The 26798-nt window shown below is 43.4% G+C and overlaps 1 protein-coding gene and 1 long non-coding RNA gene across 2 annotated transcripts in view; one reads left to right on the top strand and one right to left on the bottom strand.

Annotated features, from left to right (window-relative positions):
* Positions 1 to 4475: 4475 nt before the first annotated feature.
* Positions 4476 to 26798, bottom strand: part of LOC145862662 (uncharacterized) — a 63029-nt gene continuing 40706 nt past the window's right edge. The window contains exon 3 of the long non-coding RNA XR_014382244.1: positions 4476 to 5417. This is a non-coding gene — a long non-coding RNA (uncharacterized LOC145862662). The remainder of the gene's footprint in view (positions 5418 to 26798) is intronic.
* LOC106583449 (voltage-dependent L-type calcium channel subunit alpha-1D) overlaps positions 7361 to 26798 on the top strand; it is a 145725-nt gene continuing 126287 nt past the window's right edge. The window contains exons 1-3 of the mRNA XM_014167635.3: positions 7361 to 7568; positions 11714 to 12137; positions 13249 to 13354. Coding sequence (XP_014023110.2) covers positions 11863 to 12137; positions 13249 to 13354 — 381 coding nt within the window. The 5' untranslated portion in view covers positions 7361 to 7568; positions 11714 to 11862. The remainder of the gene's footprint in view (positions 7569 to 11713; positions 12138 to 13248; positions 13355 to 26798) is intronic.

The following is a 26798-nucleotide window of genomic DNA, read 5'->3' as shown; positions in this document are numbered from 1 at the left end:
GTTGCTGCGCAACAGCTTTTTCTAACATTTTTGAGATTTTATGCCCACAGATGCCCACTTTCGCACGACAAGTGCGAGGAGCTGGCACAGAACGCACCGGGCTGTGGATGCACACTGGGGACACCGTGTGTATCACCGCAAAACATGGTGCCTGACCAGTCACACGCTCCCTACGGTGAGTACGGGGAGTTGGCACAGGACGTACTGGACTGTGAAGGCGTACTGGAGACCTGGTGCGTATAGCCGGCATCAATTGTACCGGAACTTTAACACACTTCACAGGACCAGTACGAGGAGCTGACTCAGGTGACCTCGGACGGCTAACACTCTCCTCAGGGCGAATGCCGTGCATACTACGCCAAACCAACAGCTCTCTCTCATCACTCTCCTCAACTTTCACCACCCATTCCTCGCTCAATCTGTCCCAATATTCCTCCTCGGTCTCTGACTCACTCCTCGGCTCCGCCGACCACTCCATGTGCCCCCCACAAAAAACGTTTTCAGGCTGTCTCTCGAGCTTCCGTCGTGGTGGCGAACCCCGGAGTCGTCGTTGATCCTCCTTCGCTGCCTCCGCCTGCTTCCATGGCAGGGTCTTGTCTCCTGCCATGATCTCCTCCCACGTCCAGGAAGTCCTCCACTCCCTTTTCTCCCGTGCCCAGGAATCCTGCTCCTCCTGGTCACGCTGCTTGGTCCTGGTTTGATGGGATATTCTGTCACGTTCGTTTATAGAAACGGACCAAGGCGCAGCGTGAGTAGCGTTCCACATTTTTATTAGAAAGTGAAACTTAACACAATACAAAAACAATAAAGAATAAACGAAACGTGACGACAATGCAACTACACATAAACAAAATACAATAAACTAACAACGAACCGTGACTAACAGAGAATGCTATGTGCATTAACTCAGAACAATATCCCATAACACCGGTGGGAAAAACAGCTACTTAAATATGATCCCCAATTAGAGACAACGATTACCAGCTGCCTCTAATTGGGAATCATACAAATCACCAACATAGGAAATCAAACCTAGAACCCCACATAGAAATAAATAAACTAGATCAACCCCCCAGTCACGCCCTGACCTACTCCACCATAGAAAATAAGGACTCTCTATGGTCAGGATGTGACAATCAGTCCCAGTTAAGCTTCAGGTCTCAGGATTGGTGATGTTACCAGATATGCTAGTATTTTCAACTAAAATATCTTTATCACATAATATCATATTGCATATGTAGGCCTACATCATATCAGATAATACATGACTCGAGCAGGACAAATTCAAGGCTTTAACTTGGACCCACAGGTTTTCTTGGTTAGGTCACATGGTCAGGAACAACTCTCTGCCATTATGTTTTCTTTCTTGCTCTCTCTCACTGCTTGTGGTTTTGGGGTTTATCCAGTGTTTCCCAAACTCGTTCCTTGGGACTCCAGTGGAGTGCACGTTTTGGTTTTTGCCCTACCAATACACAGCCAAATCAAATAATCAACGTATCATCAAGCTTTAATTATTTTAATGAGCTGTGTAGTGCTAGGGCAAAAAACAAAACGTGCACCTCGTTGGGGTCCTGAGGACCGAGTTTGGGAAACACTGCTAGCCTTTCCTTTCTCTTTCCATAGTGACATCAACCGCTGTCATCACGGAACACTTACTCAGCTAAGAGGTAATGATTGACTGACACAAACGCTTGATGGACAGGCCATGTACCCCTCCCTCCTTCTCCCCAGATGAATAATTCAGGTGCATTCTGGGAGAAACCATTATCCTGAACTGAAAAGAGTAAGGTGATAGGGGTAGTAAACCTATTCCCTTCCCCTGTGGCCTGTCATCCTCCCTCTGCCATTACTACCAGGAACCTTACCGGGAGCCTGGGTAATACCTCTCATCTCGGTGCACTCACCCACCCCTTCCACTCGCCGCCGGGAGGAAGAGTAAGAGGAGAGGCTCCATTGTCTACCTCACTCCCCTCAGACCTACAGGTAAAGCTGAAGCTTTTCTTCTGTATTGAATTGTTAACTGTTAGACAAGGTTTCTAATAGCTCTCTAGCTCCGATAGACTGTTGTATGTTGATAGTGTATGGACCTGACTGACCACAGTCCTAGTAAGGACAAATGAATTGGTTATATCTGTTTAGATGATAGATTACAACCAAAGAGATCATTGGATTCTACTTGAATCTATTGTGTTAATATACACTGTATTGTGTACAACTATTGTTATGAGACACATTGTGGATGTTTCTTTTGTCTTGGTGTTTTGTTTCCAGGAAAATTGGTGTTTGTTGAGGGTCTTTTTCATTGTAATATAATTACAGCTGTTAAAGGGATCAATAGAGCAACATTATTCCCTCAGATTTCCATAACATGCGTAATGCTACTCTCTGTTTATTATCCAAGCATAGTCACTTTACCTGTATATATTACCTCAATTACCTAAACTAACTTGTGCCCCCGCACATTGACTCTGTACCAATACCCACTGTATATTGCCTCGCTATTGTTATTTTATTGTTGCTCCTTAATTATTAGTTATTTCTCTTGTTTTTTAAAACTTAAAAAAAAAGTATTCTTTTTTTACTTCAGTTTATTTTAGTAAATACTTTCTTAACACTTTTTTTCTTAAAAGTGCATTGTTGGTTAAGTGCTTGTAAGTAAGCATTTCACTGTAAGATCTACACCTGTTGTGTTCGGCGCATGTGACAAATACAACTTGATTTGATTTGAACCTACAGCTTTCTTACATTTGGTTCCTAGTGAATATGTCTCTGATGTCAGAAAGGCTCAAACCGTTTTGGACCATATCCTTCCCAACAGATATTAGAGCGCCTGAGCCAGCTCTTTCCTGTCTAGTCTGACAAAGAGAGAACATTATATTTGTATAAATTCCAGAACAGGGTGGTGTAGGGGTCTTTTATGGGTCACCTGTATCATGTCCTCATTACTATTTCATAAAAGTCAGCTTTGTGTGTGTGTGTGGGACAGGCAGGTGCACTGGAGTTTTGAGGCTTGACATAAATAGGCATAAATGACAACCTGCTGTTTGGAGAAACTCCTGGGCCCGTTCTGGTGGATATTACAGATTGTTCCGATAGAAATGTATTGTGTAGAACAGATATGATGGTTTTCCAGATAGAATAGGGAATTGTGTCAGCCTTATTCATTATATTTCTATCTGCAATGCTCAGAACGTTTCACATCACTGAACACACCACCTGTGTAACGGGCATGGAAGGGTTTGGTCCTGCCTGAGGTGTATGTGCATCACTCAGCAAGTGTGTAACCCAAGTGAAAGATGTGCTGACATCTACACAGGTGATGTGTTACTTTACACGGTAGAATTGTTACACTGAATTACAGTACTGTTGAAATCCATCAAGAGATGGACTTATTTCTGCAACCTGGGGTGTGTGTGTGTGTGTGTGTGTGTGTGTGTGTGTGTGTGTGTGTGTGTGTGTGTGTGTGTGTGTGTGTGTGTGTGTGTGTGTGTGTGTGTGTGTGTGTGTGCATGCATGTGTGCCTGTTCATCTCAGTTAGACTCATTAGCATGTTCACAATTATAATTATACTGCCTGAGAGTAAGACTCTCCCCTTTTTAAGCATGGCACCTGCTCATTGGGCTTAAGCAGCTGGCACAGACCCTACAGTTTTGGGCAATTCTGCCTCTTATTGGAATACCACTGTATGGGGAAATGTGTGAAACTGTGAACATCACTGGTAGTCATGGGGGTGTCTCAGGAATTCCCTAATCAATAGTGTGGTGCATAGATTAGGGTAGAGTATATTGTTTATTATTGTGTATTATGAAGGAATACTCTGCACTTCAGAGAAATGTTACAGCTATACTGTCCTACACTACAGGCATTTTCAGAATATTCCAGAAACAATTCAATAGTTGGAACATCCTACAGTAGCATTGGCAGTATAGCTGTATTCCATAGCCAATGTCAATTCCGACCAACAAGGACATATTCTAGAAACTGTATTAAGTGGAAAGAGACCAGTGCTACAGAGGAATATTCCAGAACAGAAGGTGGCTGATCCTGATAGGACTAGAACAGAACAGCTGTAATGGGAGAGAAACCATGAGTGTGAAAGCAGATCAAGCAGGACGGTATTGCCTTACTGCCTCGTCACGATACTATACACAAGCTGTGGGAGTAGGAATATGTTCATGTAGGCTACAGTGCAATGCTATGAAATTCACCATAGAGGGGATTTGGACCATGGCCTAATTTGGAAGGGGATGTGAAAACGATGGTTGGAAAGAGTTGTCACAGTGTGTGAATTATGATTATTTACTAAATAAATAGGGCTGAGTTTTACCTGACCACGTGACTATGGAACACTCCTGACCCTACTTGCTAGGGAAAGGATAAATAAGGTGCTCTTCTCCACCTTATATAAACTTAGATTGGGTGCTGTATCCTCGTATATAATCCAAAGAACAGAAATAGGACAGGACTCCTGTGAATAAACTTAAATGAGCATATTTTTATTGCTGCACGAACGTTTCGGGTGTGAGCCCTTCTTCAGGGGGCATAGGAGGCAATGGCAATCAATGTTAAGATAACACCTTGATAGTTAGGGACCATTTATCATAATCATTACAGCATCATTATCTGATTTGCTTGTAATCAGCTATTGAATTTGATGCTTGTGTAACACTGTAACACTTATAGTATTCATAAAGGTGTTATAAGCCTTATACTGTAAAGGCGTTAAACAACACTGATATCATGTAGGCAGCAAGCTATGCTATAGGCATAGCACTAAAGTCAACTTTTACCGTAATGCCTTACAGGCTACCAAGAAACTCAATTTAGTGTGTATGGAAAGATCAAATCAAATCAAATCAAATGTATTTATATAGCCCTTCTTACATCAGCTGATATATCAAAGTGCTGTACAAAAACCCAGCCTAAAAGCCTAAACAGCAAGCAATGCAGGTGTAGAAGCATGGTGGCTAGGAAAAACTCCTTAGAAAGGCCAAAACCTAGGAAGAAACCTAGAGAGTAACCAGGCTATGAGGGGTGGCCAGTCCTCTTCTGGCTGTGCTGGGTGGAGATTATAACAGAACATGGCCAAGATGTTCAAATGTTCATAAATGACCAGCATGGTCCAAAAATAATAATCACAGTAGTTGTCGAGGGTGCAACAAGTCAGCACCTCAGGAGTAAATGTCAGTTGGCTTTTCATAGCCGATCATTGAGAGTATCTCTACCGCTCCTGCTGTCTCTAGAGAGTTGAAAACAGCAGGTCTGGGACAGGTAGCACGTCCGGTGAACATGTCAGGGTTCCATAGCCGCAGGCAGAACAGTTGAAACTGGAGCAGCAGCACGGCCAGGTGGACTGGGGACAGCAAGGAGTCATCATGCCAGGTAGTCCTGAGGCATGGTCCTAGGGCTCAGGTCCTCTGAGAGAGAGAAAGAAAGAGAGAAAGAGAGAATTAGAGAGAGCATACTTAAGTTCACACAGGACACCGGATAAGACGTGTGGCTCAGTTGGTAGAGCATGGTGTTTGCAACGCCAGGGTTGTGGGTTCGATTCCCACGGGTGACCAGTATGAAAAAAAGATGTTTTATGAAATGTATGTATTCACTACTGTAAGTCACTCTGGATAAGAGCGTCTGCTAAATGACTAAAATGTAAATGTTAGACAGGAGAAATACTCCAGATAGAACAGACTGACCCTAGCCCCCCGACACATTAAATACTGGAGGCTGAGACAGGAGGGGTCAGGAGACACTGTGGCCCCATCCGATGATACCCCCGGACAGGGCCAAACAGGCAGGATATAACCCCACCCCCATAAACTACTTTATCACCTCAACAGTCATGCTGATGTAGGGCAGGCATAGAGATAGCTGGCCAATTAGTCCTTTTTATATGCATGGAGAGAAAACAGGTCTGTTTCCTTAATTTTTACATGTATAATGTGACATAATGGATTTATATCTGAATACAGGCTGGGCTACTGCTGCTTGACCCTGTGTTACCTGATAAGGTGTAACGATCGTCCAAAGGATTAGACCAAGGTGCAGCGTGGTGAGTGTTCATCTTTATTTTAAATTGGAACACTTAAACTAAATAATAAACAAATACAAACGACCATCACGTCTTGCAGGCTAAATGCGAGCAATACAAAATTAAGATCCCACAAACACAGGTGGAAAAGGTTGCCTAAGTATGGCTTCCAATCAGAGACAACGATAGACACCTGCCTCTGATTGGAAACCATACCCGGCCAAAACATAGAAAATAACACATAGAATGCCCACCCCACACCCTGACCTAACCACATAGAGAAACAAACCCTCTCTCTCAGGTCAGGGCGTGACATAAGGAGCCTTGTGTTGCATATAATCGATGGTCACTGGAGCTGTTATTACCACACACAACCATTCTGGCCTGCCTGTGGGCATTCATTCAAATTCTTGTGGAAATGATTTACATTTTGGTGGCTGTGAATGTCTTTAGCGACACATGTATCGCTTCCCTAGTAAATAAGATGAGTTGTAGAATAGGCTTCAGTTCCAACAGCTCAGTTGTTCTGTCTACTGTGTCTGACAATAGACATTTCCCAACATTTCCAAGGAGAGTTGAGTGAATTCCCAGTCCAAACCAAAAAGGGGTCATGGCATGGGTTGCTTCATCACTGCTGTGCGCGTCCCCATTGAGTCCACTTTTACTTCCAACACTTGTCAACTTCGCTTTCTCTACTGGCTGCTGAGGCAGTTTTAGTTTGAATGACATACACTAAAGGTCACTTAAATTCTAGGCTATCCGTCTGAGGCGAATAGGGGATTACATTTGCGGGCCATGCACAGTATAGCTGGACTATGCTGCTTAAGCCTCTCTCCAATATGTCATGTGGTCATGCCACTTGGACCATGTCAACTGGAATTTATCATTTTTCATTCATAAAATGAATCTGAGGGATTTGACTGATAATACAAAGATTGATCAACATGGACCTTCAGTTCAAGTTAATCAAGGCAATGAAATCAGAGGACTCCTAGTGTCACTGTGCCAGTGGTTTGGCAATATTTGGGTGTCAAAATACTTGCCTCCCAAATTGAGATGGTTGATTATAGTTTTGAGGTTCTAAATTAAAATCTATTAAAAGTATGCTAGACTATACCTAATTAGACGTAGGCTATATACTCATGATGTCTCTTTTGTTGATTACTTTTTCCGTGGCATGTAAATGAAGAGAAGCTTGTGCACGAACAGGAGGGACACAGAGCCAGAAGGAAAAGGGCTCTGATTCTGATGTGCTCATTTCACTGTTCACTGACGCCGTGACGATAAACTGGCAGGCAGCGCTGCGCAGCGGACTAGGATGCTCTGTTCTGTCGCGCGCACACTCTCCTGTCTCCTGCTTTCCACCGTCAACATGGAAGGGCTTAATTAATGCATGTGTCCCTCCTGCCCTGAAGCTAATGAATTTTAATTCGCCGTTTGAGACTGGACTTGCGTTTTTTCGGCCGCAAAAGCACTGGAATTTCCTTGTACAGAGTGGATAACACGGAGGTATCTGCCGAATAATACGTCTTCAGAAAAGGTACGTTTTTTGTTGTTGCATGGAATAGGGTCTGAAATTAGCATGTTAGCTTAGCTACACCGGGTTTTAAAGGGTTTTTGTAAATGTCGTTTGTTTTCATTATTTCTATACCAGAACAATATAACTAATTGACAGTGTCCATTTCATTTTAAAAAAAACGTATTGCCAAGTTTGTCCTTCATATTCCCTGCTATTTTGTTGAGCATATCTCAGAATAGCTTTGCGAAGACTATTTCACATTTATCATGACAATATCAATAGCCTACTGAACAAGATACCTGCTTGTCATTTGGACAGAAGTTCGGTGACTACGTTAGTATCCTTTCACAGAATTCTTTGCGCGGAATCAAACGCCGGGCAAAATACCCCAGACCGTGTCCCTAGACCGGAGCGACCGTCAGTGAGCGGTGTAACCCATTGTAACTTAGCAATAACGCCAGCTGTTTCTTCTGATCGGGAGGACTATCTGACGGCCATGCATTGCTCCATTTCTACAATGAGCGCCTAGAGCCGGGCTGTCATTTTACACCGTTTTATTTTGGGATTTGACGAAATAGGCCTACGCCTACCTCAGTGTGTTCAAGGAGAAATACGGACACGTTTGGTGAAGGGTATTGTTCAAGTGTCACGAATCGATTTATATCAATGTTACTTGGACATTTATCAAATTAATATTGATGTAGCCTATTCTTCTGCATAGGATACAGTTCCATATGGACAGCAAATGAAAACAGTAAGGATGAATGACAACACTACACTTAGATTTTTTTTTACTATTTAGAACCAAAGAGGGTTATTCGTCTGTCCCCATAGGAGAAACCTTAGCATAACCCCTTTTGGTTTCAGGTAGAACCCTTTTGGGTTCTATGTAGAACCATTTCCACAGAGAGTTCTAAATGGAACCCAAAAGGGTTTTACCTGGAACCAAAAAGGGTTATCCTATGGGGATAGCTGCAGAACCCTTTTTTCTAATAGTGTAGGCTAACGTTTGGTGCTTTCTGCATTAATGTGTTTATTTTCTATGACAAAGATGATTGTAACGCTCTATCCTTATTATTCACGGAATTTGAGAGATTTTATAAGCTCTCAGGAATATTCAGGCAATATGACCTTTTTCAGCTTCTTGTTTTCTCTGCGGGGCCTAGCACTCGCAGTTCAAGGACTTACACAACTGATTTGACCAAGTGATGCATTAGAGTGACAGCTTTGAATTCACACAGCTTATCCCTGTGTTTTTGGCTCAGGCAGCATGTCATCTGTGGTGATATTTTAATATGTATGGCCGCATTTTTCAGTTTAAAATAATTTCGGATTGTTTACAAATATGACTGTGTCCCCTCTTTGTTGTGATGACATGGTCGAGTCCATCATGCAGACACATATCCTAGTCTTGTGACTTGCTAACGTTCTTTGATAGACTAGTGCTTTAACTTTGTATCCTCATAATGCAACATTGTGTCCATTTTTATAGATGCATTTTAGCTGTATTAGCTTTGCCTGTGCGTTTCGGTTTTAACCACTCTTTTTCACTCAACTCTTTATTGTGTCCAAAAATGTAATTGATGCGCTTTACCTATTTTGAGAGGGAGATGGTTCTCTCCTTATTTTCCAATCATCAGACTCAACAGATATCCAGCATTAGCTATGCCTGTCATTTTGCTGACACTGTGAAGTGAATGATTAACAACTCTTACCATGTGTAATAAGATGATTAAAGGGTAGGTAGAATAAACGTAGCCACATGTAACATATGGATTTGCATTATTATACACATCAAAAGTCCCAATGCAAAGTTACACCACGCCTTTTCTATTTTTCGAGCTATTACATGAAATGCTGAAGTCATGTTGGAAAATGTTTTAACGGGGTGTGACGTAATATGGAGGACACACGTAGCCACATGTAACATATGGATTTGCAAGCCAGCCTATTCCCTATAATGTAAATTCCAACAGAAATAACTTCAAATGTATAACTTCAAATTCAACCAAATCGTTTGCACTCATGACTACTGGTTTCAGTTAAATTTTCAGCCAACTTACAAGCAAATACTTTATGAATTTATTGTTACAAATGAACTTGCATGGTTTCTTGCCAACTAGCCAGCTAACATTAGCCCTACCAGCCTGCTAACGTTATGTTAGCATGGCATGAATCAGCCAGTTGCTATCAACCCCTAGCTTACAGCTACATTAAAGAAAGCCAAAGTTTTGGAAATACATAACGCCATCTAACATCAACCATCTATTAAATAATGTTTTAAAGAATGTTAGCCATATGCCGTTATCTTAGCCAGCAAGCTAGCCAGCCAGCCAGCTAATGTTAGCTGTTTAGCCAACTAAGTATTGGCCTAGTCCTCCTAGCCAACCGCCACGGTTATCAGCAAGCCAGAGCCCAACAACTGGAGACCAGCTAGAACACAACTAACACAACACAACTAAAACATAACCGCAGATCAAAAGCAGAGAGAGCAGAGACTTACATATTGATAGCTGGGGCCCCGCCGATGGTAAAACTTTGAAAAGGGTGCAGGCTGAGTTAGCTACCAAAGCGAAGGGGAGGCGGGCGCTTCACTGGTCCAAGGGAGAGTCGGTGAGGGAAATCGAATAGATATATAGCGATAAAAATCCAAAATAGATAGATTACAGATGTCAGTCAGCTAGCGCGCTAGCACTAAACCAAGGTGGAAAAAGTTGCAAAACTCCTGTAGCCTACTTCATAGAGAACATGCTAAGAAATTTGCAAAACAAAAAGGAGAACAGATGAGGTACTACACAATTAGAGCAAGCAGGTATGATTTTCTCTTTCATTTTAAGTCCACGTCAAGAAGGCACCAGAGCCTGCCGTGCAAACGGGTTCCAACTAGATAACACAGCCACAAAGTCCATGTCAAGCATGAGGATGCTAACGTTAGCCAGCTTGAACTAGCTAACGAGCTAGCATATGAACTCGGTAGCACAGAGTATATTTTCCATATGACATTGAGAAATAGTGCATTGTGGGTAGTTTAGAAGATATCTGGAAATAAGTTCATAAATATGTAATAACCAAAATACATAACTATGTTTGTAGTTATAGGTAACCAGATCGTGACTACAACTATGTTACTAAGTCTTTGACCACACTGTGTTGTTACTTTGGTGAGTAAAAACTACTCATGCTTGCTACCCTTTAATAAGGTAGATTTGATTATTGGTCTTGTCAGACAGAATTATTTAGTTATTACTGTGTTATTACAGTGTTAATAGTACTATTAATGTATTTTTACAGTGTTATTACACTCACAACCTCTAAGATAGCTCTGTGTGACTGTGTAGCTGGGCTGAAGGAGTGAGCTCATCTCATTACGCCCTGCATGGTCGTGAAGGTGACAACATTTCATAACTGACACTGACACATGCATGTCCTCCAACAGAGGACACTGACTAACGCTGCCAAGCAATTGGATGAAGATAAATGATATGAGGAAGACTAACAAAATCCTACTGCTATGTAATGCATCATTAGTGCCTAACCTATATCGCATCTAACACAGTAGCAATCATTTCAATAAGAGTTAGGTTTTGAGTTTGTCAGTGGCTTCCCTGAGATCAGTGGCATGAGGCTTGTTGGTTATTAGGAAGTAGTGGATCTGGATGGGGTAGCTGTTGAATGACAAGGGATCACTGGAGAAGTCTATTTTCATCTTTTGACAATTTATTACCTATTATTAACAATACTGAAGTTAAACGTTTGAAATCAATTATGGCTGAAATCAATTATGGCTGAAACAGTCTATCAATCATCATAGTTTCCCATTCAGGCTCCTTGTTGGGTAGACTGATTCCTGTGGAGGCCTTCCTGTAGCCTATTTATCTTCAAGTGATTCTCCCAGTGGCCATCGACATTGTTGCAGCTTCACCTGAGATGGCTGCTGTCCACTGTCTTGTGGTTCCGAATGTCAGATTGTGGGGATTGAATCGTTTCTGTCTGTGATGCTGAATCAGAAACTCCACTGTTAATGCTTGTTGTTTACCTTTTAACATTATTCACAAAGTCACCACAGTAACCTGCTACTAATGATGTTAGCTAGTGATGATCATTGATCAGTTTTATGTAAAAGTATGGATTGGTAACCACTCTTTGTTCCTTTCTATCTTTCTCAGAGGCAAATTATGCCAGCAGCACCAGAGTCCCTCCCCCTGGTGACTTGCCAGCCCATTGGTCAGACAGCTCTGTGCACCACCTCTAGCCACGCCCTCTCCCCTGGCAGATCCATGCTGCTGGACACGCCCCACAGAGCCACGCCCACACCATGAGCGCCAACGGGCCCGCCCCTGTGGCCCTGGCTACAGCCCCGGCTGCAACCCCAGTCGCCCCGCCGGTCGCAGCTCCAGTAGCTGCCCCCACGGCTGCACCGGTCCCGGTGCCGACCGTCCCGGTGGGCGCATTGGCACAAAAGAAGCGAGCGCAGTACGCCAAAAGCAAGAAGCAGGGCAGCAACGCCAACACCAGGCCTGCCAGGGCCCTGTTCTGCCTCAAACTTAACAACCCCATACGAAGAGCCTGCATCAGCCTGGTGGAGTGGAAGTATCCTTTACAACGGACCACAGTGTGTGTGTGTGTGTGTGTGTGTGTGTGTGTGTGTGTGTGTGTGTGTGTGTGTGTGTGTGTGTGTGTGTGTGTGTGTGTGTGTGTGTGTGTGTGTGTGTGTGTGTGTGTGTGTGTGTGTGTGTGTGTGTGTGTGGAGGGGGTATGTCTGGATGTCAGTAATCTATGTCGTGTTCTTTAGTGTGTGTTGCGTTGTGTGTGATGTGTATGTGAGTACATGAGAAGAACCATCATGAGCACAGTTAGGGTCGATTCAGGGCCGTCACGAGAACTTCCACCCATGCACCAATTCCTGATTTACTTCTGAACAGTACAGTTGGCTAACTCTGAGTTGCACCTAGCCCATGCCTAACTGTAGCTGCCTAGCTTTAACTTAGCCATGTGGAGAGACTGTATCCCATCTCCATTACCCCTCAGACTCCAGTACAACTAGACGAGAGACACTGCTTCATGTTAATCTCACTGCAGCCTGTGACTCACTACCCAACACAGAATATGAAAGTGAAACAGCAAGTCAACGTTTACTTTGAATCAGTTTGTTCTAGCGTAGGTAGCATACTGCAGCAGGGAATGCAAAAACACATTATTTGACTGCTATAGCCACTGAGGTGTGAATCATTCTACACTTTGTATTTTTTCAGCGGTTCATGCTAGAGAATAGTCAACTGGAGGTCATTTATTTTTTTAACAAAGTCATTTTTTGCTGCCTCCCAAGGCACAGTGAAAGTCACCACGTCCTAAATCCGAAAATACTGGTGGGGCTTGTAATAACAGAGGGTGACTCAGTGACAAGACACAGCTGTGTGTGTGTCAGCCTCTGCTGGGACTCTGCTGCTCCAGAAGACACAGTCATCAGAACACCGTGATAACAAGGCACATTATCTCATGTTATTTAGATGGGTGCTGAATTGCAAAGTTGCATTTTGAATGTTGTTCTGACTTTTTTTGCTCCTGTAATTTCCATGTCTTTGACTAGAACTATCTGTGTTTGATGACTATACTTTGAACAGGAAGTAATCACATGTTGGCACTGTGAATATATTTATGTGATCCACTGCTTTGATGTTTTCCCCTTAACCTTCTCTTCCAGGCCATTTGATATCTTTATATTAATTGCTATATTTGCCAACTGTATGGCCTTAGCTGTGTACATCCCCTTCCCTCAGGATGACTCCAACTCCACCAACCATGACCTGGTGAGTACATTCGTATGTCAACATTACTCCTGACTCCCCTAATTAACCCCATGACCTTCGAATCCCATTGCAATACCTTTAACCTCTATTGTGCTCTGTAGGGGGAAGTTGCCCCTCGATGCTGACCACTAATGGTTAAGGTTAGGATTGGGCGAGGGGAAGCTGATCCTAGATCTGAACCTAGGGGACACTTCACCCCAGAGCCTAGAGAATTCTGTGCTTTGCTGTTTTCAGCTGCTACTCTGAATCACTGGGTTTGCTGCTGTGTACTCTGACAGTAACATCATTCATGGTGCAGATGACTTATGGTGTCATTGAAGTCTCTATGGAGGTGCTGTAGGACAGAAGATACCCTCTGTTTGTTTTCAGGTTGCTATGCTGTACCCTGCTCAGCTGTAATGGCTGTGTCTGGTTGTAGGACTAGGGGTTGTCAGGACATGTTTAAAGGGAATATATGGGCGTTCTTTTGCTGTTCAATGGTCGTATGTTATTTATGTATAATACATGTACATATCTTGCTTTGGATGTATGCTGTGTGATGTGTTGATGTGTGTACATCCTGTTTGAATATTGTTATTGTGTAACCACAGAGACTATGAGTCCAAGCTTTGGCTACATAGAGAATCATCTCCATGCTCTTTTAATTCCTACTTTGTCATGTCAAATTGTTCTTGCAGTGCACCGGAATTTCATTCAGATTATTATTTTTAGAAATCCCCATCTCTGCACCACCGCTCTCTATGCTCCCCGTGCATGTTAGTCTGACAGTGTGTCTGTGTAGGCTGATGAATTATGGGTGATGTAGTGTTCAAAGCAGTGCTTCTACAGCTGAGAGTGAGTATGAGAGTGTGTGCAAAGTCCACTGGCGAGACAACAGACATTTGGATTCGTACATGAGCAGAATTTAGCTGGAGTGCTTAATGATTCATGAAGAGATCGTATGTCTACCTGCAGAGAGAGCGGACTGCTGGATGTTCTCGTAATGTTATGTCTGAGAGAGAGAGATAGAGGGGGAGAGAGAAACAGACAGAGAGAGAGAGACAGACAGACAGGCAGGCAGGCAGGCAGGCTGGCAGGCAGGCAGGCAGGCAGGCAGGCAGACAGACAGACAGACAGACAGACAGACAGACAGACAGACAGACAGACAGACAGACAGACAGACAGACAGACAGACAGACAGACAGACAGACAGACAGACAGACAGACAGACAGACAGAAGTAGGATGGTGTAAGAGTGATAGAAGGCTAGTGTTGAAGCTGTCCAGTTTTGTAAAACTCAACACAACTACTGCTTTAAAAGATGTGTGGGGTTTATACTGCAGTTATGCTGTGATTGTATGAAGACGTTCTACTGTAAGATACCAAGATGTACTACTTGAGAGGAGAAGTGTGGTGTAATGCTTGCCAATGTGACCTCCAGGAGGGTGACCCCAGGGTATTTGTTTGCACAGTGGTGCATAGGCGGAGGAAAGTAGGTCATCAGGGACAATACAGTCTGTGCTACACTATTGTGTAATCTTGGTTGGTGTTAAACTACATGTTGTTATTAGGAGGACGAAAAGTGCATCTTCTTAGTGAGGGGATTGTGATGCTCATATCAGTATGAGTATAAGGCAAAAAGGTTGTCTTGTATGTCTCAGTTGGTAAAGCATGGCGCTTGCAACGCCGGGGTTGTTAGTTCATTTCCTGCAGGGGCCACCATATGAAAATGAATAAAAGACAGATGAAATGTAACAGGGGATCTGATCTGATAGTTCTGGGGAGTAAACCAGGGCCGTATATAAAGTATGTATGGAGTTAACTATGGTTCAAGTTGACTACGTAGCATATACACTGAGTGTACAAAACATTAGGAACACTGCTCTTCCCATGAAGAATCCAGGTGAAAGCTATGATCCCTTATTGATGTCACCTGTTAAATTGACTTCAATCAGTGTAAATGAAGGGGAGGAGACAGGTTAAAGAAGGATTTTTAAGCCTTGAGACAATTAAGACATGGATTGTGTATGTGTGCCATTCAGAGGGTGAATGGGCAAGACCAAAGATCAAAGTACCTTTGAATGGGGTATGGGAGTAGGTGCCAGGCGCACCGGTTTGTGTCAACAACTGCAACTCAATATTAGGAAGGTGTTCTTAATGTTTTGTACACTCAGTGTAGGTATGTAGGCTACATTACACCTTATCTTATGTTCATATGGTAGAATGATGATTAAATCAAATAACATTTTATTAGTCACATGCGCCAAATACAACAGGTGTAGACCTTACAGTGAAATGCTTACTTACGAGCCCCTAACCAACAATGCAGTTAAAAAAAATATGAGTAAGAATAAGAAATACAAGTAACAAGTAATTAACGAACAGCAGTAAAATAACAATAGCGAGACTATACACAGGGGGTACCGGTACAGAGTTAATGTGCGAGGGCACCGGTTAGTTGAAGTAATATGTACATGTAGGTAGAGTTATTAAGGTGACTATGCATAGATGATAACAAAAGAGAGTAACAGTGGTGTAAAGGGGGGGCACTGCAAATAGTCTGGGTAGCCATTTGACTAGACGTTCAGGAGTCTTATAGCATGGAGTAGAAGCTGTTTAGAAGCCTCTTGGACAAAACTTGGCGCTCCAGTACCGCTTGCCATGCGGTAGCAGAGAGAACAGTCTATGACTAGGGTGGCTGGAGTCATTGACAATTTTTAGGGCCTTCCTCTGGTGTAGAGGTCCTGGATGGCAGGAAGCTTGGCCCCAGTGATGTACTGGGCCGTACGCACTACCTTCTGTAGTGCCTTGTGGTCGGAGGCCGAGAAGTTTCCATACCAGGCAGTGATGCAACCAGTCAGGATGCTCTTGATGGTGCAGCTGTAGAACCTTTTGAGGATCTGAGGACCCATGCCAAAACTTTTCAGTCTCCTGAGGGGGAATAGGTTTTGTCGTGCCCTCTTCACGACTGTCTTGGTGTGCTTGGACCATGTTAGTTTGTTGGTGATGTGGACACCAAGGAACTTGAAGCTCTCAACCTGCTCCACTACAGCCCCGTCGATGAGAATGGGGGCGTGCTCAGTCCTCTTTTTCCTGTAGTTCACAATCATCTCCTTTGTCTTGATCACCTTGAGGGAGAGGTTGTTTTCCTGGCACCACACGGCCAGGTCTCTGACCTCCTCCCTATAGGCTGTCTCGTTGTTGTCGGTGATCAGGCGTACCACTGTTGTGTCATTGTCAAACTTAATGATGGTGTTGGAGTCGTGCCTGGCTGTGAAGTCATGAGTGAACAGGGAGTACAGGAGGGGACTGAGCACGCACCCCTGAGGGGCCCCTGTGTTGAGGATCAGTGTGGCGGATGTGTTGTTACCTGCCCTTACCACCTGGGGGTGGCCCGTCAGGAAGTCCAGGATCCAGTTGCAGAGGGAGGTGTTTAGTCCCAGGGTCCTTGGCTTATTGATTTGCTTTGAGGACACTATGATGTCGAACGCTGAGCTGTAGTCAACGAATAGCATTCTCACATAGGTGTTCCTTTTGTCCAGGTGGGAAAGGGCAGTGTGGAGTGCAATAGAGATTGCGTCATCTGTGGATCTGTTAGGGCGGTATGCAAACTGGATTGGGTCTAGGGTTTCTGGGATAATGGTGTTGAAGAGAGCCATGACCATCCTTTCAAAGCACTTCATTGCTACAGACGTGAGTGCTACGGGTCGGTACTCATTTAGGCAGGTTACCTTAGTGTTCTTGGCCACAAGGACTATGGTGGTCTGCTTAAAACATGTTGGTATTACAGAATCGGACAGGGAGAGGTTGAAAATGTCAGTGAAGACACTTGCCAGTTGATCAGCGCATGCTCGCGGTACATGTCCTGGTAATCCATCTGGCCCTGCGGCCTTGTGAATGTTGACCTGTTTAACCTGTTATGGCTAGGGGGCATTATTTTCACGGCTGGATAAAAAACGTACCCAATTTAATCTGGTTACCACTCCTACCAAGTAACTAGAATATGCATATACTTATTACATATGGATGGAAAATACCCTAAAGTTTCTAAAACTGTTTGAATGGTGTCTGTGAGTATAACAGAACTCATTTGGCAGGCAAAAACCTGACAAGGTTTCAGGCAGGATGTGGCCTGTCTGACAAGGTGTCGTTCTTCTTGTCTCTGTTTATTGAAGAGTGAGGATCTTAGCTGTCCCGTGACACTTCCTACGGCTGCCATAGGGTCTCAGAAGGCGGTAAAAAGCTGAATCGTGGCTTTGCAGGCTCTGGCTGAAAAAAAGTAGCGCGTTTGGGTAGTGGCTGGTTACAGTACTGTGAGACTCAGGCTCGTGCCCGCGTCGACCGAAAGCTTTGTTTACTTTCCTCTGTTTAGCTAAAAGCATATTCCCGGTCGGAATATTATCGCTTTTTACGAGAAAAATGGCATAAAAATGGATTTTAAACAGCGGTTGACATGCTTCGAAGTACGGTAATGGAATATTTCGATTTTTTTTGTCACGAATTGCGCCATGCGCACGACCCTGATTTACCATTTCAGATAGTGTCTGGGACGCACTAACAAAACGCCGCTATTCGGATATAACGATGGATTATTTTGGACCAAACCAACATTTGTTATTGAAGTAGCAGTCCTGGGAGTGCATTCTGACGAAGACAACAAAAGGTAATCAAACTTTTATAATAGTAAACCTGATATTGGTGAGTGCTAAACTTGCCGGGTGTCTAAATAGCTAGCCCGTGATGCCTGGGCTATGTACTTAGGATATTGCAAAATGTGCTTTCACCAAAAAGCTATTTTAAAATCGGACATATCGAGTGCATAGAGGAGTTCTGTATCTATAATTCTTAAAATAATTGTTATGCTTTTTGTGAACGTTTATCGTGAGTAATTTAGTAAATTCTTAGTGAATTCGCCGGAAGTTTGCGGGGGGTATGCTAGTTCTGAACGTCACATGCTAATGTAAAAAGCTGGTTTTTGATATAAATATGAACTTGATTGAACAAAACATGCATGTATTGTATAACATAATGTCCTAGGGTTGTCATCTGATGAAGATCATCAAAGGTTAGTGCTGCATTTAGCTGTCTTCTGGGTTTTTGTGACATTATATGCTAGCTTGAAAAATAAGTGTCTAATTATTTCTGGCTTGGTACTCTGCTGACATAATGTAATGTTTTGCTTTCGTTGTAAAGCCTTTTTGAAATCGGACAGTGTGGTTAGATAAAGGAGAGTCTTATCTTTAAAATGCTGTGAAATAGTCATATGTTTGAAAAATTGAAGTTTTTGTATTTTTGAGGAATTTGTAATTCGCGCCACGCCTATCATTGGATATTGGAGCAGGTGTTCCGCTAGCGGAACGTCTAGATGTAAGAGGTTAAAGGTCTTACTCATATCGGCTGTGGAGAGTGTGATCACACAGTCTTCCGGAACAGATGGTGCCCTCATGCATGTTTCAGTGTTATTTGCCTCCAAGCGAGCATGGAAGTAGTTTAGCTCGTCTGGTTGGCTAGTGTCACTGGGCAGCTTTCGGCTGTGCTTCCCTTTGTAGTCTGTAATGGTTTGCAAGTCCTGCTCTAGCCTTTAGCTCAGTGCGGATGTTGCATGTAATCCATGGCTTTTGGTTGGGGTGTGTACGTCACTGTGGGGACGACTTCATCAATGCACTTATTGATGAAGCCAGTGACTGATGTGGTGTAGTCCTCAATGCCATCAGAGGAATCCCGGAACATATTCCCGTCTGTGCCAGCAAAACAGTCCTGTAGCTTAGCATCTGCTTCATCTGACCACTTTCTTATTGACCGAGTCACTGGTGCTTCCTGCTTTAGTTTTTGCTTGTAAGCAGGAATCAGGAGGATAGAATTGTGGTCAGATTTGCCAAATGGAGGGTGAGGGAGAGCTTTTTATGAGTCCCCAGCTACTTGGAGTGCCGCATCTGGGTGAGTGTTTTCCTGTTTGCTTATGGCAGAATAGAGCTCATTCATTGTGGTCTTAGTGCCAGCATCAGTCTGTGGTGGTATGTAGACAGCTACGAAAAGTACAGATGAAAACTCTCTAGGTAGATAGTGTGGTCTACAGCTTATCATGAAATACTCAAGCAAAATCTCGAGACTTCCTTAGATATCGTGCACCAGCTGTTATTTACAAAAATACATAGTCCACCGCCCCTTGTCTTACCAGACGCCGCTGATCTATCCTGCCAATACAGCGTATATCCAGCCAGCTGTATGTTGATAATGTCGTCGTTCAGCCAAGACTCCGTGAAGCATAAGATATTACAGTTTTGAATTTCCCGTTGGTAGTTTAATCTTCCACGTAGGTCATCGATTTTATTTTCTCAAGATTGCACATTTGCTAGCAGAATGGATGGAAGTGGGGGTTTGTTCAATCACCTACGAATTCTCAGAAGGCAGCCCACCCTCTGGCCCCTTTTTCTCCGCCTTCTCTTCACAGAAATCATGGGGATCTGGGCCTGTTCCTGAGAAAGTAGTACCGTAAATTCCGGACTATAAGCCGCAACTTTTTTCCCAGGCTTTGAACCTCGCGGCTTAAACAATAACGCGGCTAATATATGGATTTTTCCCGCTTTCAAAAAACACATTCTGTGACGTGCTCAGTTTTTTGGCGGCATGAAGCTTTCATTAGACCAATGAAATTGCCGAACGGGTTACGGTCAAACAACTTTTTTGTTTACTGTTTAGATTAAATCGAGCGCTCTCAAACTTCCCATCATTCTGATTACGGTAGTCATTTTGTCGCCCTCATCATGGCAAAGACATGGAGAAATGCATATGATGCAGCTTTCAAGTTGAAGGCGATTGATCTGGCTGTTGGAAAAGGAAATAGAGCTGCTGCACGGGTGCTTGGTCTTAATGAGTCGATGATAAGACGTTGGAAACAGCAGCGTGAGGAATTGACTCAGTGCAAAAAGACAACTAAAGCTTACTGCAAATTTTTTGTTACAAGCCGTGTTTCGTTAATAAAGCCTATTTATTTTTGTTACAAGCCGTGTTTCGTTAATAAAGCCTATTTATTTTTGTTACAAGCCGTGTTTCGTTAATAAAGCCTATTTATTTTTGTTACAAGCCGTGTTTCGTTAAAGCCTGTGTAAAGTTCATTTGTTTCAATGTACCGGTAGGCACCTGCGGCTTATAGACATGTGCGGCTTATTTATGTTCAAAAAAAAAATACAAAAAAAATTCAGTGGGTGCGGCTTATATTCAGGTGCGCTTAATAGTCCGGAAATTACGGTATATCATTCGCATCGGGCTCGTCAGACTCGTTAAAGTAAAAAAAGGATTCTGCCAGTCTGTGGTGAGTAATCGCAGACCTGATGTCTAGAAGTTATTTTCGGTCATAAGAGACGGTAGCAGCAACATTATGTACAAAATAAGTTACAAACAATGGCAAGAAATGAACAAAAAAACACAATTGGTTAGGAATATGTAAAACCTCAGCCTTGTTCTACGGCGCCATCTTGGTTCAACCTCATAGGGAAACAAACTCTAGTGTCATACTAAAAGTCGACTCTATGTAATATAAATGTAGGCTTCAGTACACCTTATGTTATGTCTGTATTCTGTAGAGTTGCTATGAAGTCACTCCACAGACGTATAGCTTTCACTGTGCACAGCAACTGTGGGATGGTGGTATTGTTGTGTGAGGGAAGGATTGGGTGGGTGGGTATGTATCTAAATGGCAGCTAATGAGCAACTGCTGGGCTGACTGAAAGATCCACATGCACGCACACATATACGGAAACACACACACCCTCAACTACATCCTCATGCCTTCCCTCCCGCCTGGCCTCTGACTGCTACTTAGCCACGCATGAGAGGCCATGCTGAGGATTAGACATGTCGTTATATATATCACATATTGGACTCAGAGTACCAGGGAATCTCCCACCACCGCCTCAGCTCGGCCACCACCAGAAACTCCAGACTGTCTGCATCTTAAATGGCACCCAGTTCCCTGCATATGCACTACTTTTTATCAGAGCTCTAGTTAAAATTGTCCAGAGCCCTGGTATTGTCTTTATCCATCTACCGCACTGGCCTTTTTTACATTAATCCTCCCGTTTTTTGTTTGTTGATATTTGTCGCTAATGTGTTTATGTACTTTGGGTAGTGAATAATAGGGTTGGGCTATATTACGATAGCGTCGTCTGTCTACGATGATTGACAGCCAAATTAATTTCCCCCTTCTGGGAAAATAAAGTTGATCTGAATCTGAATCTGAATCTGAGCCATCGTCAATGGTGACCATATCGGGATGTGACAGACGATGGTTTAGTCTATTTGAATTTGACTGGCGGTGCGCAGTAAATAACGAGTCTCGCAGCGTACAGCAGGGCAGCACACAATTGACCTTCCAAGTAATTTACCTATTCATATTTGCTATATCCTTTTTTAATTAATATCTCATATACAGAACGCAGTAGAGGAATGTAGGCCAGACAGAGTGGAGAATTCTACCAAAGTAGCGCAAATGTCCAGTCAGAAAATATAGTTTCTATCTCTCTGTTGGATGCTATAGATTAAACCTATGCATTTTGTTTTTTATATAATGGACACTCCATAACTATCTTGTGTCTAGCTGTTTAAAAAAAAACGTATATTCCCTTTTCTCTCCATTCAATATTCTGTGAAAATGACTTTGGCCTATACAGATGTAGGATCTTAATTTTAGCATGTTTGCTATTGCATAGAAATAATCCTGCAGCAATAGGAAATGTGAATTATGATGTAGCCATTTTTTGTAGGAGTTTATACATTTTTGTTAGGGCAAATCAAGTCTGACATTTCTTAAGTGGAAATTACAATCTTTAGAAGCCTTTTTAAACCTTTAATACACTACAAGTTTGGAATATTCTGCATTGCAGGAAAATTCTCATCAACAAAAGAGTGATCAAAGCCTAAAAACGTAAGGTAGCCAGGGGACTAATAATGAGAGAGAACAACAATATCAAAATCTAATGACAAGTTTAAGCTTATTAAGAACGAAATGATCCATGCGGGCTGGGAAAGTCCCTCCATGGGAGGTTGTAAACCAAATGGCCAATAACCTATCCTCCTACGTGTAACCTTTATTTAACTAGGCAAGTCAGTTAAGAACAAATTTTTATTTACAATGACGGCCTACACCGGCCAAACCTGGACGACCCTTGGCCAATTGTGCGCCGCCCTATGGGACTCCCAATCACGGCCGGTTGTGATACAGCCTGGATTCAAACCAGGGTATCTGAGTGATGCCTCTAGCACTGAGATGTAGTGTCTTAGACCGCTGCGCCACTCAGGAGCCCTTATTAACTCTTCTGTTCCATTTTTGCACTGACTCTATGCACACTCACAGGACTCTACACACTCACTCACACACACACACACACACACACACACACACACACACACACACACACACACACACACACACACACACACACACACACACACACACACACACACACACACACACACACACACACTGCAGGGCCCAATGCAGGCCCATATGTGGCTGGCCGGCTGAGGGCTGATGTTGGGAGAGCCATGATGGCAAGGGGATGGCACAGGGTCAGGGTGGATGGCCTAACTGTCAGAGAGGGCCAACCAGGCGAGTCCCCTGGATCCTATCTTCCTATCATGAGGCTCTAATGCCATGCAGATTAGATTCAGACAGATTCAGTGTAACTGGGTTACAGCTCCAGTCGCAGCATATACAGTAGCACAGAGAGACAGACAGACAGCGAGACACGCTGCAAATAGCATAGAAACAGACAAACAGTGAGATGAGTTCTACGGATGTCTCCCTAACACAGGGAGAGGGGTTCTACGGATGTCTCCCTAACACAGGGAGAGGGGTTCTACGGATGTCTCCCTAGCACAGGGAGAGGGGTTCTACGGCTGTCTCCCTAACACAGGGAGAGGGGTTCTACGGCTGTCTCCCTAACACAGGGAGAGGGGTTCTACGGATGTCTCCCTAACACAGGGAGAGGGGTTCTACGGATGTCTCCCTAACACAGGGAGAGGGGTTCTACGGCTGTCTCCCTAACACAGGGAGAGGGGTTCTACGGATGTCTCCCTAACACAGGGAGAGGGGTTCTACGGATGTCTCCCTAACACAGGGAGAGGGGTTCTACGGCTGTCTCCCTAACACAGGGAGAGGGGTTCTACGGCTGTCTCCCTAACACAGGGAGAGGGGTTCTACGGCTGTCTCCCTAACACAGGGAGAGGGGTTCTACGGCTGTCTCCCTAACACAGGGAGAGGGGTTCTACGGATGTCTCCCTAACACAGGGAGAGGGGTTCTACAGATGTCTCCCTAACACAGGGAGAGGGGTTCTACAGATGTCTCCCTAACACAGGGAGAGGGGTTCTACAGATGTCTCCCTAACACAGGGAGAGGTCTCACTGTACCGTTAAACTCAGTATCTTACTTTGAGCTCAGCAAGCTGACATCTTTTAAATTCAGAGAGGAGGAACATAGACTAAAGCTCTGTGGGAGAAACCAACGCTGAGCTCCTTACTGATATGTTTTGAAACAACGACTCAGAGAGGTGCAGCTGTGAGGATAAAGCATTCTGCCCGAGACTATCACTATCTAATCACACATAAATGGCATACTATTCCCTATATAGTGCACTACTTTTGGGCCAGGCCCTATGGCCCCTGTGGCTCTAGCTGAAAGAAGTGCACTGCTATACAGGGAATAGAGTGCCATTTCAGACTCGGCCATAGACTAGCTTCTGTGGATGGATGAGATGTGTGTTTAGAACAGAGTCCTATTCACTAGGAACCAAATGGAAGGAAATGTGGAGGGACCTACCTGAATTTGCCCAATAAGAAACGCTTGTTTTCACTTTCCGTTGCAAAATGTTTTGCTCCAGTGTGCAGTAATGAACACAACCCAGTGCAGTGTGCTGCAGAATCATGTTGCCCTGGTTGGGAGAGTGGGCCTCCCAGCTTGCCAGCATCGTTAGTAAAGCTTGGTTTACTGCAGCAGCAAGCAGCTCATTATAAATAGAAATCCATTTCCTCCTCAGGCAGTAAGACAAGGCTGGAGGACTGGAGTTCCACAACCACCAGGAGGCAGAAGGGAGTCCATCATAGTGCTAAATGTACACACACACACACACACACACACACACACACACACACACACACACACACACACACACACACACACACACACACACACACACACAGACATGCATACCCACACACACACACACACACACACACACACACACACACACACACACACACACACACACACACACACACACACACACACACACACACACACACACACACAGACATGCATACCCACACACACACACACACACACACACACACATGCATACACACACACACACACACACACACACACACACACACACACACACCACACACACACACACACACAGACACGCATACCCACACACACACACACACACACACACACACACACACACACACACACACACACACACACACACACACACACACACACACACACACACACACAGACACGCATACCCCCCCAACACACACACACACACACACACACACACAGGGCATTTCCAAAAGCACGATTCGTCATGGTCCGCCATGGTTGACCAACTTGACCTCCTGCTCTAATACAATGTAAAAAAAATCTAGTTGTTTCAATTTCATATTATTAAGTAACTGGTTCTACAGCCTTTTTTTTGTTTACTCGGTCAAAGTGTTACCTGAACTTGCCCTTTTTAGTCAGCTCCAACATGAGAAAACCGAAGCAACAATTCTTAAACTTTAACTTAAAATGGTATATTTTCGCAAATTGTCTCATATTTTCGTTCAACTCTAAATTAGATTTTGGGCATCTTACCTAAAAAAAGTATGTGGAATTAGTTACTTTTAACATAGAATGTTTTCAATGTAAATATTTTGACGTACATGATTACATTGTGAATGTTCATTTATACAGTAGTTATTATTCAACATCTCCTCACTTGGGATTTGAACTCACAACCTCTTGGTTGACAACATTTCGATTTTCCTGCTATGCCACCATGTGTGTCAATAACTGAGTTCACCTGTATTGCTACACTTTTCACTTCAATGTAAATCTCAGCTCTGTTAAAAGTACACTCAAGAAAAACTATTTTATTGATCATAGTGATTCAGGAGTACCATTAAAACAGAGTAATATAACCCACCAACATTAGACAACTATACAAAAAAAACTACAATTGCTTAAATAAGTAAATCAAATCAATGATGTGAGAATAGTCAGATGAAATGATAATTGACACAGACATGGTGGTGTAGCAGGAAGGTCAGAATGCCATGAACCAAGAGGTTGTGAGTTCAAGTCCCAGATTAGAAAATGATTTAGTAAAAGCTACTGTATAACTGTACATGCACAATGTATGTCAATGTGTATCAAATATATATGTTGAAAATCTTGCTTGTTCCTGATAACCTCCTTGTCAAACAGTTTGGAATGAGTGCTCTGAAATGATCACCCTGAAAGGCTCTAACAGACACCTTATTGAAGAACAGTCACACACACACACACACCTGTCTGAGAGAGAGTGTTGTCTCTTCTCTGCACACGCCTGTCTCCACCTGTCTGGGAAACATCCAGGGAGACATGGGGTCTGTCTACCCCATCCTTCCTGTTTTAAGGTCATTTGTGACTGCTCTCTGTAAGACTCAGTGCTCCCGGCAGGCAGCTCCTCCTGCTGAAGATAGCTGAGCAGAAAGCACCCTGGAACAATGACCTTTTCACTGTGTATATGATTCATACGTTTCAACCTTCATAGGGCAACATGCACATGGAGCATTCTGGCTGCTATCATGTTAGTGTGTGTGTCTGTATCACTGTTGTTGGACAATACTATTCACTTTAATTCACCTAACCCACAGGGGACAAAATGACACTGACTTGTGGAGACTAAATTGACCGCAGAGAAACTAGCCGAGACTGAAATGACGATACATTAGGTGAACGAATATCGTCTGAAATGACCGCAGATAAACCAATAGTCTGAAATGACTGCAGATATACCAATAGTCTGATATGACTGCAGATATCCCAATAGTCTGAAATGACCGCAGATATACCAATAGTCTGAAATGACCACAGATATACCAATAGTCTGAAATGACTGCAGATATACTAATAGTCTGAAATGACTGCAGATATACCAATAGTCTGAAATTACCACAGATAAACCAATAGTCTGAAATGACCACAGATATACTAATAGTCTGAAATGACCGCAGATAAACCAATAGTCTCAAATGACTGCAGATATACCAATAGTCTGAAATGACCGCAGATTAACCAATAGTCTGAAATGACCGCAGATATACCAATAGTCTGAAATGACCACAGATAAACCAATAGTCTGAAATGACTGCAGATATACCAATAGTCTGAAATGACCACAGATAAACCAATAGTCTGAAATGACTGCAGATATA

The sequence above is a fragment of the Salmo salar genome, chromosome 22 (genome assembly GCF_965601325.2).
Source record: "Salmo salar chromosome 22, fSalSal1, whole genome shotgun sequence".
Classification (NCBI taxonomy): domain Eukaryota; kingdom Metazoa; phylum Chordata; class Actinopteri; order Salmoniformes; family Salmonidae; genus Salmo; species Salmo salar.
This window is presented reverse-complemented; position numbering and strand designations above follow the sequence as displayed.